The following is a 13615-nucleotide window of genomic DNA, read 5'->3' as shown; positions in this document are numbered from 1 at the left end:
CATTGCCAGCAGGGAAAACTAGACTTGCTTTAAAAGCGCAATAGCTCAGTTAGTAGAGCAGTGGTCTCGTAATCCGGCGACCCAGGTTCGAAACCAATTCGATGTGCTATTGACCTTTGCATTAATCCTCATTACCAGGTCCCGCGGAGAGGACCTAAAGCTTTCGGTTCTCTGGTTGCTTACTACCAAGTATTTATGCTTTCTTAGCAGTCAGGTAAAATGACTACCACCACTACTAAAAGCCATTAAAAGCAGCTGTTCTAGAAGCACCACTGTAAAATCCCTTCAAGCGCCATCTCAAGTTTGGCTGTAACAACTGTTTGCCAAGTGGAAATTAGGTTTTGGGTTGAGCATTGTTGGCAAGGTGACCATGGCGCTGTGCAATAAACAGTAAACTAGGGCCGAAAGTTCATAAGTTCGGTATCCTTTTAATTAGTTCATTTGCATTGCCAGCTGGGAAAACTAGCCTTGCTTTTATTAGTTTGAGTAAGTTTTCAAAATCAACTTTTGGTGGTCATTTGAATCGCATAAAGTTTACATGAAATGATGTTATCATAAAGTTTATTTTTTACTTGCCTATTTCACAACAAAGCTTTGAGAGTGCATGGCAAGCTTTTAGGTTCCCAGAAGAGATGTTAAACAGCTTCATAATACTATACAGCTGAATGTAGATCTGCAGCTTGTGCTACAGAGCAGTACTACGCCCCATATGACAGTGACCCAAAAAAATATATTTCTGGGGCTCTATCCAAGTTTGGGGAAATAATCGGAGGCTACTTTTTCAACTTTCAGGGGCTTTTTTTTGCACTTCAGGGGCTACTTTTTTCAGGGGCTACTCTTTGCTGTTTAAACTTTGTTATGTAGTTAACCAATTTTCAAGAGAAGGAGCCCCTACGCCCTTCCATTTTTTCAGGAACTTTGGAGTACACAACAAACGTAACTCATATAAATTTTAAATGGTTATATCGGTTTAAATTGTAAAGGTTAGATAATGTTAAGGTTCTTGATTGAAGAATTTCATGACGTGATTTGTTGTGTGCTATTAAAGAGATGAGAGCACCATGGCCATTGTAGAGATTGAGCACTCTTAGAGATTTGCATCATGTTAAATGCAATACTGCCATCTGTGGTTCAGTCTTGGTCATTGCTAGGGTGCTATTTTACATGTAACATTGCCTGTCCAGTGAAGAAAATAAAACAATGTTAGGGTAAAACACATCATAGGATATTTTATTTTAGTTTTGTAGTTCTTCTTCGGTATGCCAAGCCACTTCCTCGTTCTGTCTTAATTTTGAATCTACATCTTCTTTATAAAGTAAGAGATTGAAAAGATCTAAGTTGCAAGATTATCCTAGTCTGTAGGTACTGCATGCAGAATCAGATGTTTTTTTAATTATCTTTCAGTTCAACTTGTCAATAGCTTTTATTTTTAAGTGTTTGTGCGTGTGTGTTTTGTTTGTGTTTTGTTAGTGTTTTGTTCATTTGTTTGTTTTGATTTGTTTGAATGAGATGAGGTGAAACTCAGTGACATTTTCTCTTTTACTTTTTTGTTTTGTTTTGTAACGTATACATGTAACAGATTTTTTTTAAAGAACTGGTATGAGTGAGTGGCACTTGTAAAATGGCGACTGGCAAGCATGCTCCCCAGGGAGTGGATAATGTACATACATTGTGTGCGGTTAAACCTGAATCCGATGACCAGGGTAATAATATTTACTACGCCTAGAAACAAAGTATTAGGCGAATCATAAATGTGAGCTATTATTATTATTATTATCGTGTAGAGACATAATGACTCTTCCAATATTTAACATTCAAATTGTGGTAATATGACTTTCCTAACAAGGCAAGTAGTTAAATATTCTGTGAGAGTCTGCGTTTAATCCTTTGAATGTTCTTTAGGACTACATGTACATGTATTTCATTTCTAATTGTCTATGATAAGTAGACCTGTGGAGATGTGTGCTATAAGAAGAAAAAAAGTATTGCTGTCTAAATGGGCCTATTGACTAGGTAGACTAGTATGGGGGGATCAAGGCATGAATGTAGCCTTAGAACTCTTCTTGACATCATGAAGCAATTAGAAACACATGAAGCTGCGTGACATGATGATACAACAAGATGGTTAAGAATGAGATGATGTAGAAGACATGCACCTGTCTTCTCTGTCCCAGGGGGGTCTGGGAATCCTTGGGCCTGTTTTCATCAGCTCGAGATTGCCGAATAGCCCGCTATTTCTGATTTGGGAAATAATCTCAAAGTTATGAATCGCGTCTTCATCAGCTCGAGATTTTTTTGAGATATTTTGCTCAACGTTCGTGCATAGTGCAAGTCTTCGGGCTGGTGAAGACGCACTGGACAAATAGCGGGATATTTTGCAAACTAGCCCAAGATATCTTGGGATGATTATCTCGACCAAATATCCCGCTAACTGCAACTTCGGGCTGATGAAGACGCAAATTAACTGGATAATTTGCGATTGGGATAGTTCAAATAGCGGGATATTTGGCAATCTCAAGCTGATGATGACAGGCCTTTCACGAGGACGACTGTTTGTCCGATGATGGGATGGGTACGAGTCAGTCGGGAGGCTCTTATTTTGGCTATCTTGGCGCGGTGATAGAGGTTGGGAATGCTCTATCACCATAAATATTTTAAACTGTTAAATGGAGTGTAATGCTTTATATATAAACATGATCAATGATGGAGGACTGCAGTCAAGGTCGTATACATTGTGGTATTATGTTTAAGGACATTACAAAGAGGACATTATGTTTATATGTTTAGAGCTGTCTCTTTTATTTGTCTGAGTATACAGTTCATGAACTCTCTATCTCTAAAAATTTACCCCACTTTCAGTTCCTCCACAAATATAATATTTTTAAAACAAACTAATGAACTCCTAGACCTTACGTCAAAACAGAATTTTGGGAGACAGGCTACACAATGTTCTTGCATCATCTCCACCCATCATTGTGGATCACTATGGATTCAAACTGCAGCGTGTCTATCCACAAATTTTATCAAAGAATATTCCTTGGAAGTCCGAAATTCCACTTCAAGTCGTAAAACCATTTAGGAACATTCATACAAAATCTAAACTCTACCCCTTCTTCTAAACTAAGTTCCAGAAGCTTTTTTTCTAGAAGTTATTTGTTAAGGACCCAGTAAATATTGTCGTGAACATGAACGTGTCCTCTCAAATGCCATAAGAATGCATATTGAGGAACATTCCTACAAACATCAACTTTGCTATTTCTAGCAAAATAACTTCCAGAAGTTATTTTTTCTAGAAGTTAGCTCTAGGGAGGAACTAGTATTAAAATGTTCCGTTCATGTCCTCTTTCTTAGCCATAAGTTGTACAATGATGTATTAATATTTCTATAAAATCTTTTAACATATACATGTAAGTTACCTGGAGTGAGAATCCAGTATAAGAATGTTGCGTTCATGTCCTCTCCCCTGGGTCGTTGGTTAATTGTCAGATGGAGGGTGCTTTTGTCAGGCTTTGGGCAGGTTTCTTGGCAATGGCCTCGAAGCCGAAGGTGTGAACTTTGTCAGGCATCCATCCATCAAGGGCTTACATTCTAACATTCCTGGCGTGGACGTCTTGTCGGCTTCATGAAACATGTTAAGGAGACGGGCAGGGAGGCAATTTAGCAGCAAGTTACATTGTTTGAACTATTTACTTTAGGCCTGTATAGGAGTGGAAGTGAGAAGGTTGCTTCAGTAACCTTTCACATTACATGTATAGTAGTGGATTTCACCTGGTTTGAATTTTGAATTTTGTACAATCTTATCTGTTCATAGATTGCATTTGTGTTGACATTTTCTGTGATATTTGATGTTGGTGTTCAAGTGATATTATTCTGATTATCTTATTCCTTGGCATTTTGTTTTACTTCCTGTGATTGTCAATATCGTACTTGTTTGGATTAATTGATAATTTTGACAAGAATATTCACAGCTTTCCGTATTCAAATTATTAAATACCACTACCCCCATTATCATTACCACACCCATCATCAATACTATCACCATCACGCACATCATCGTCATTATCATCACCATCTATTCATTCATTATCATTTTCAACGACATCATCATGTACGGAGAGGTTAAATAATAAGGCCTGAATGCTTTATTTCAAATCTATACATGTAGGTACACACTATCTACCCCTCCCACCCACTCACTTCCACCACCCCCCCCCCCCCACCCCCACTCCACACCCCTTACATGCCTAAACATACAACAATTCAGAGCATCTCCAACCCAAAACAGATCATGCCACATACTGAGTTGGATCATCTCATGATCGAGGCTTGGAAACTTTTCCTTGATTCTCTTTCTCTCTTTCTCTCCGGTCTGTATGCAAACAGTCAATATTGATGTGGCTTTAATGTGAGTTCCATCTTGGCTCAAGGTTTTATCCCAGATCTGTCTCTTCCAATCCGTCTCCCGAGATACCGCAGTCAAGGGATGCCTTCATGGAGGTACCTAGGAGGGGGAGGGATGCAGATGCAGACTCCTCAACCTTAAAGGAAGCGTCACTAAAAATAAGTGATCTATCTTGCAACTTAATCAAGGGATTAAACGTGAGGGTCCTCATGCCCAGTATATGGGCAGTAATTGACTAAAATTATTAATTGTACAAATTAGTCATGATACATGATCACAGTTTAAGCCATGTTTCATACCATGAGCTCAAGTAAACCCACAATTTGGGTCTTCCTTGTCACTAGTAAATCAAAATGTCTTATGAATGTAGGATCATTCATTTTCCTCCAAATGACTAAAATCTGCAAATTCAGCTAATTCCATGTATTCTTTGAATTTTTACTGCAATATCTCCTATATCACTTTAAAGTGATATGTACATGTACCTGGATGGAGGTAGAACGAGTAGAACGTTGTTGAGAATTAGACATGAAGGAGTCAGCCATGGTCTTTCACCCTAGATCCTAAAGAGTTTTACATCTGTTATCCAGGTGTGTTAAGGCTAAAATCTGTTTGCTGAGCCTCCAACTAATAGTAAAATATTTCTTTGAAAATGTTGAATGTAAGTTGATAATTGAAGCACTTTTAGATGCACTTTTAAATGGAGTTGCATATTATAGAGATCAGTGGAGTTGAAAAAAAAATACACACAAATATTTGTTTGTCTAGTTAACAGCAAAATTATGGCTAAACTTAAATTAAATTAGATTCAACTACATTTGTAAAGCTGTTTTTGGATTGGGGTGGGCAGGGGGAGGGGGATATAGGTATGGGGGTAGGGCAGGTGGAGGGGGATATAGGTATGGCGTTGCAATTAGAGGGGGAGAGCAGTATCTGGTTTCTACATCATAGGTACATCATGATCTATACAACAGGCACATCTATTCTTCATTTATACACCACAAACCTTTTGTAAGAAAACATTGTCCTCTATGTGTGGCTTATAGATGAACCATAGCTTCCATAGTACTTTACATACAGTACAGAAAAAACTTGAGCAAACTTGTGCTAATTTAAATGTGCTCTTGCTCTCTCTCTCTCTCTCTCTCTCTCTCTCTTTCTCTCTCTTTCTCCATTTCTCTCACATGGTGCAACCACAAGCCTACCGTATCTCTCTTTCGCTTTCTCACTTTCCTTCCAGACTTTCTTCACCTAGCTTGTATGAAGTATTGATTTGATTGAGGACCTCTTAGGAAATAGAAAATACCACTGTGACTGTGGCCCGTTTAATAATTATGCTATAATAGGCTGGTGATTTATATAAATTTTCTATTTGTGCTGTACATGTGAAAATGTGAAACATAATGCATGTACATGTTATATGCTATTTATCTCAAGATTATACTAGCAGAGGTCGAAACATAGTGGTATGATACATATTACTTATTATATACCTCACTTAAGTAATCCAGCCATCTGATTGGTCGAAATTGCATTCATAAACTTCAACTGTTCCTGTAAAATTCCCGGTAACCATGCTTAAAACATTTAATATTTTTAATAACCATGGTTATTAAAAAAATAGGTCAGTCTCCATGGTTACCCCATAGGTTTACATGTTAAAAAATGGTTTGAGCGATGGAGGATACCGTATGTGTGCGAATAATTGGTCGGTAATTTCAATACAATTGAATCTCGATCGATCTTACCGACAATTTTATCTTGCATTGTTGACATGAAGACGAAAATAAACTACCAAAAACAAAAAAACAACATCTGCCGATAGATCTTGATCTAAGTTCGTGCCAATATGCATTGCAAAAGTAAAAGAAGAGTCCGTATATGGAGCTTTTGCGAAGCATTCATCACACGCGAAGCCGGTTTCAATCCATTTTAATGTATATATCGTACAAAACTGCCAAGCATGTTAATAGCGCGCGATGGCGGAGAGGTCTGAGGCGCTGACTCTAGATACATTACCTTTTGTACGCAAGAGTTCGAATCTCATCTTCGACCAAAAAAAAAAGTATTTTTTATTTTTTATTTTTTAGTCTATTTTTTTTCGGCATATAAAAGTATTAATGACTGCTTTAATATTCGAGAAATAGTTGTTTTTATACGCTCTCGGGAAGGTTACAATTGGGCTATTCCCCTCGGCACGCCTCGGGTAATAGCACAATTCTAACCTTCCCTTGAGCGTATAAAAACAACTATTTCTCTCAAAGCAGTCATTAATACTATACTACTGCAATAACAAATACATTAGTTATGGTAATTAAAATTAAAAAGAAATTGAGTAAGATGGAAAAGGCAGGTTTCAAGTACAGATTTATGTGTGGGTAATCCTATAAAAGAAGGTCAGAGTTCATGACCTACAACATTTGACCTCAAAGCAGGTAGAGTAAATTGAAAGTTATATCAATCAATTACCATGCTCAGTCTGTCCTGCCACAAATTGAATAAAACAGACCGTAGGTAGCATCAACACCATGTGTTATATCTGAGAGGTAGTTCTTCACTCGATTTATACAAATCAAAAGCCTGGTATCAAATAACAGGTCAGATTGACCCTGTCATCGCACACACCTGGTCAGAAGGTGTGGAGTTGCCAATTTAGTGGTCAGTGGGGCGTGGGTCATCCTGAAAGCAGGTCAGAGATGTCAAAGGAGAAATCCCAGCAATCTCTGTTATAATTTACATGGAGATGTTTTCTAGGCATACTATATGGGGTGTACATGTACCTCTATGTTGATTCAATAACAAGAGCTAACAAGAATAAGCAACATTTTATCTTCCTTCTTTTTTGTTGCTTGTTTTTTTTATTAGGTGGTCTGTCAACGACAGACCACCTATTGATTTCGTCAGAATTTTCTTTATTTATTATTATTATTATTATTATTATTTATTTTTATTTCTTCCCGTTTTTTGTTCCTAGGATAACTCAAGTTTGGTTTAGTCAATTTGATTCAATTTTGGCACAGTCATAGGCCATTATCATGAGACGTGACAGGAACATTTTTAAGGTCATTAGGTGATCGTGACGTCATCCAGGCGCCATTTTGTGAAATCACGTTATCCATCATATCTTCATGATGCATCAGCAAAGGTCATTCATATTCATGTCACATATACTTTAGGTTAAGGGTCAACAGGTCATGTCATCAAAGGTCACATAAAGGTCATGACGCGCGCGTATGTGCGCGTCAAAATGTAAAATTGCTCAAAATCACTAAACTATTAAACGAGAGTACGAATCAGGTCATTTTAAGCATTTCAAAATTTTCCGTCCGTAAGTGTCCCCGCGCGCGGTGTGCGCGCTCACAGCGCGCGAAAAAGGTCAAATTCAAAATGTTTACATGATTTGGATTCCTCATAACGTAATTGACAATTTACATTAATTTCAGTCACTCTTCATATTTCATAAGGCCGTGAGCGTGCGTCAAAGTTCAAAATCCGCGCGTACTGCTATGGGCAATATAATGCAAATTTGATCAAAAACATGCCATTTTAAAAATCGAAATAGCTCTTCAGATAGTCCATTGACCCCCAATTTTTATATCATGGTTGGAGAAAGCATGAGTTGGAGATATGATTTCATACCATCCTGACTCGTACAAAGTGAAATAAAGTCATCATATTGGCATCTAAACTCAAACAAATGTATTTTGTTGATGACGTCATTTTTGTCTTTGTTTATTTGAGATTATCTCACTTATCGGTGATCGATCTTCTCCCAGATTTTGATATGTTGTAGCTGAGATAATTCTCTATCAGAAATTTGTCATATATTATCATTAAGATGACGTCATTATAGTAAAATATTCGATTAAAGGCGGCAATGCATAATTTGTCATATTTGCGTGTTATGTCTATGGGAGGTCACTTATTTCAAAACATGAATCTGCATGACAATGTGTTTTGACCAGTATCTCGGTTGTTATTCAACATTTTTCTCCTAAATTTTAGTATGTTGTCGCTGAGACTATATGTTATCTAAATCACTCCTCATTTTTCCGATAAGATGTCAGAATCACGCTCATGATCATGATCATCATCATTATCATAATGATGATAATCATCCTCATCAACATCATCATGATCATCATCATCATAATCATTACTATCAAGATCATCATCATCATTGTTTACATGTCTATATAACTTCTCCCTTTTTCAATATAGTAAATATTATAATCTATTATAAGACTTGAAGACAGACCACCTTATTCGTCTTCGTGACGAATTAAATTTCTAGTTGTATTTAATTTTAGGTATCTGTGTAATTTCACAATTTTTCCCCCAGTTTGGTGTTTCCATTTATCCAATAAGCTCGATTTTCTTGCAGTAGTTTTATATGTGTCGTTTTTCATTGGATATCAAATAATTATAGACAGTTTGTCTTCAAATGAGAATTCATGGGAGAAATTAAGCTTGGCTTTAAACTAGGGATTGGGTATCTTTGCCTCAGATTCTAAACAAAATCCTGGATTGAGCTCATAATCATAATCATAGACCTTTAGATCAGTCAGGAATCCCATGACTTTTACAAGCCGATCTTCTGTCTGATTATCAAGATATTGATGATTGGAAAATCGAAATTTCAAAAACCGTTTTCCCAATGGTTTTATGATAATACAGTCTATTGGGGAAAATGAGTATGGTAAAACCGGTCACTGATCATTTTGAATTTTTTTTAGGGATCAAATATTATACCATATCACAGACACTGATGACAGGTAGGGCCATGCGTCTCAGATTTGTAAAACTGGAAACATTATTAAACGATGCCTCAGGCCATGGCATACGATGACCCCATGACCTGTGAGATGTGATAGACTGATAACTCTGTTACGACACCCTCATGTTCTGTCACTCTTTACATTTACTTATTACACCTCCTGTGTTCACCTGTGCATAGCTTGTGAACACAGTTGGAAGAATACCTGCGAAGTGCTCCTTATGTTGAAAGCCATTTTGAGCTCTCCAGGAGCTATATTGAAGAACTAAGGGATAATAAGATAATAAGATGACAGACCAATGAACTCCAACATGCATTGCATTGATTTTGAGAAGTGATGATTGAGTAACTTTGTTACGTTCAATCAAGCAGCTTGACATATATTTAGGCAATGGGTCACATTCATATCTGTCTACAAGTGCTTGCCATAAGATGGGTACTGTCGGAGGTGGCCTTAAAATGAGAAATAATAAAAAATTTACGTTTTTAGAGTAAGTAACAAGATATTGATAACTATATAAACTTTTTAATAAACTAGAACTTAAATGTAAGATGAGTGTTTATATTTCTGTATGTTGTCGAGGATCTGGAGGAGAGGATATAAATTAAGATAATCTTGGAATATAGAAATTGATGTACCATCAATTTCTAAAGTCTATAGTATCTTCCCTCCCTCTTCCTACATTTGGTGTTCTCTTACCATGAATTGTATGTTTCTGTGAAAGTAAAATAATATTAAGCTATTGCTTGTGAATAAACAGGGTATGTTAAACAGTAAGATCCTGTTTAATTATTTGTAGGAGATTTGAATGATTACAGGAGATACCATTGATTTGGGGGAGATATAGTTTCAGGGATGAGGGTTTGAATTCCAGCCTGTCACTAATGTCCTTTGGCAAGACATTAATCCACTTATGCCACTCTCCACTCAGTTGTAAATGGCTACGCTGCATTTGCTCAGGTGATAATAACTTAAGGGCCCTCAGGAAAAACAGCTTTTATACTGATGAGGCTCCCCAGTATTAACAAAATTATAATCATATTATAACAGTCATGGAAACACACCATAAATTTCCCCTAAAAATATTGATTTTTCAGTAATGATTTATCAATCATCTCTTTTGTTATTCTTTTCAGTTACGGAACAACGGTCAGCAGCTGATGTCAACCAACTGCGGTCACGTGTTCTGTCGTCACTGCATCCGTGCGAGCATCCAAACACAGCACCGATGCCCGACCTGTCGTAAGAAACTCACCATGAGGCAGATACACCCAATTTTTCTATGAGGGAATAACCAGAAGAAAAGATGTATGATATCTAACCCTGTAAGTTGGGGCTCTGATCGGATCGGAAGATCGGAGCGACACCCTCGCACCTTTGATCGGTATCGGATCGGAAGAGCGACAAAAAAAATCGGCCGATTTTTTTTTTTTTTTTTTTTTTTTTTTTTTTTTTTTTTTTTTTTTTTTTTTTATGACGAAATTTTTCAAGTTTTTGGCTATCAAATGCTCAAAAAAAGTTCATGGCTGGGATTATTTTGTCATTTGGAGTTGTTGTAGACCATGTTTGTTGATATTTTGTGCCTTTTCATGACTTTGAAATTAAAAATATTGGTCTAAGAGCAGAGGCAAAACATGCGGGCCGCCATCTTGGATTATAATGTAGGTTTTTTTTTTTTTTTTAATGACGAAAACTTTTAAGTTTTTGGCTATCAAATGCTCAAAAAAAGTTCATGGCTGGGATTATTTTGTCATTTGGAGCTGTTGTAGACCATGTTTGTTGATATTTAGTGCCTTTTCATGACTTTGAAATTAATAATATTGGTTTAGATCTAAGAGCAGAGGCAAAACATGCAGGCCGCCATCTTGAATTATAATGTAGGTAGACCTCTATGCATTATAATCCATTATTAATTTCAAAGTCATGAAAAGGCACTAAATATCAACAAACATGGTCTACAACAACTCCAAATGACAAAATAATCCCAGCCATGAACTTTTTTTGAGCATTTGATAGCCAAAAACTTGAAAATTTTTGTCATTAAAAAAAAACAAAAAACCTACATTATAATCCAAGATGGCGGCCCGCATGTTTTGCCTCTGCTCTTAGACCAATATTATTAATTTCAAAGTCATGAAAAGGCACTAAATATCAACAATCATTGTCTACAACAACTCCAAATGACAAAATAATCCCAGCCATGAACTTTTTTTGAGCATTTGACAGCCAAAAACTTGAAAATTTTCGTCATAAAAAAAAAAAAAAAAAAAAAAAAAAAATTGCCGATTTTTTTCCGATCATTTTAATTGATCGGCGATCGGAAATTTTTCGCCGATCACCCCTGATCGGATCGGTATCGGCGGCCGATCCGATGATCGTTTACAGGGTTAATGATATCTATATATTTATATATGTACAATGTATATTGCTGTTAAAGGTCACCCAAGGGTGAAAAATAATAGTGGTTTTTATATGCGGGTGAACTTTCCATGAAGGTTTGTCACAGCCACTTTGTAGTTTATTTATGCTACATGTATTTATCACTACCACCAGAAGATTTGGTGACATAATATTGACTTGAAAATGATCTGAACTTTTTGGGGAGCTTGATTCTCGCAGAGTGCGACACCTCCAAGGAGGTGGGAGTTGTGTCACTTGTGTGGCCACCGGTTGGCTGCAAATAGGCAACCTTTATACAGAGGTGACTGCTATATAAGAATGAAATTGTCATATTCTAAGGATGCTTATGTTCTGTCATTGTGCAGTGTAACCAAGTCCAGGGTATGCTTTAAACATGCATATCTAGGTATCTGTGTATCTGCAATATTGTGCCAGAATGAGACTTAAATGGCATATGGAAGAGGATAAATTGAGCCCCACCCCTTCCCTCCCAGAGCAAAAAAAACAAACCTGTCCTAAAGTGTGCTCTGCACAGGATTATGATGCTTTCATATCAGCCTCAAAGGGGAAGGAGATAGTGCACATAAGGTAAACATTGCGGACAGAATTCATAAAGAAGGTTTTTCAACAAAACTAGGTAACCCCCTTTGTCAATGCATGTTTATACCGTACATTGATGTATACTTTCAGTGTATACTACTTGTATAACTGTCTCCTTTAATACCAAAGCTCTGCAGGATATCTGGAGAATAGTTCCAAGAAGTTATTTTGAGGGGTGTCATTGCATCGCATTTTAAGGAGGACGGTAGAAACTCCTGTCCCACAAACAGATACTTGCATTACTTATGAATGGAGATGGTTATCATTTCAGAAAGTGTACATTATTCCCTGTAATCCAGCTCAACAAAATATATGTTGTCTGCTTAACAGAATACATTGTGGTAAAGTCATGATTATCTTAGTGATCAATCTTTATATGAGTAATAAATCTGCATATTTATATGAGTAATAAATCACATATAACATTTGTAGAAACTATTTTGGGGGTTGCCTAAGCCATGAATTCAAGTGAGTAATTGTAAGTTGTGTTTCAGATGCTCTCTATCAAATCATTTTTCAAGAATATAATAATAATAATAATAATAATCTGGATTTATATCGCGCTTGATATGGAATACTGTGTCTAAGCGCTTTACAGATATTATAACTTATATATATACTTGTAATTGGTATGTAATAATGCATCCATGAGACAGTTGAGTTGTTGTTTTTTCCTCCTGTTCGATCCTTTTAATATGTTATTGACAATTCTTGTAAATTCATTAGAAAAGTGATCGCAACTAGTACATCTTTCAAAACATCATTTCAATACCCTTGTATGTCCCATAGAAATCATATTAGGATTACATACGTCATTGTCATGTTCGTACATTTCAATAGTTACCTTAGGTTAATCGGAAGTATTTGCTATCGTGTTAAGGGCAGAATATGCAAGTTATGGGGAATTTCAAATCGCTAATGTCATCTCAAATGTCTACCGGTACTTGATATATGTTTGTTTCTACATGTAGTCATGTAGGTATAACTTGATATAGAGCTTGTTTATCTTGTTTGCACTAGTCTGCAAAATACTTACACGCCGGTGCAGCAATTCTTTATATGAGCAATCATTTAATCGTGCTATACTATTTCTGACGAGGTGGTTAGTTATTTCCGTCACTGCTTTTGTTTATTGGACCAGCATGCTTTGGAAACAGTGTTAATGTCCTGAATTAGCTTGGTGCACATGATGGTATTCCGGCGAGCTGTGATTGCCAATTTAGCAAAGATTTACGGTCAGACTTGTCGCATTCACATTCTTCAACTTGTGTGATGGCAAAGGCAGTTTTGATAGAGTATAAAGCGTGTCCTTCATTTTGTTTATTTCATTTCCTGCCTTTTATCATTGTAAAGGGAACTCCACCCTGATATTAAGTTGGTTTTAATATAAGCAGAAACATGAGAGGAACAGGTCAGTGAAAGTTTGAGCAAAAAA

At 36.6% G+C, this 13615-nt stretch overlaps 1 protein-coding gene across 1 annotated transcript in view; it reads left to right on the top strand.

The window, feature by feature from the left end:
• Positions 1 to 13615, top strand: part of LOC100893711 (E3 ubiquitin-protein ligase RNF4) — a 28150-nt gene extending 14535 nt beyond the window's left edge. The window contains exons 6-7 of the mRNA XM_003724822.3: positions 10317 to 10497; positions 11578 to 13615. Of these exons, the coding sequence (XP_003724870.2) occupies positions 10317 to 10466 (150 nt within the window). The 3' untranslated portion in view covers positions 10467 to 10497; positions 11578 to 13615. The remainder of the gene's footprint in view (positions 1 to 10316; positions 10498 to 11577) is intronic.

The sequence above is a fragment of the Strongylocentrotus purpuratus genome, unplaced genomic scaffold (assembly GCF_000002235.5).
Source record: "Strongylocentrotus purpuratus isolate Spur 01 unplaced genomic scaffold, Spur_5.0 spur5_scaffold_15, whole genome shotgun sequence".
Taxonomy (NCBI): domain Eukaryota; kingdom Metazoa; phylum Echinodermata; class Echinoidea; order Camarodonta; family Strongylocentrotidae; genus Strongylocentrotus; species Strongylocentrotus purpuratus.
The sequence above is the reverse complement of the archived record's forward strand: the minus strand, read 5'-3'. Positions and strand labels throughout refer to the sequence as shown.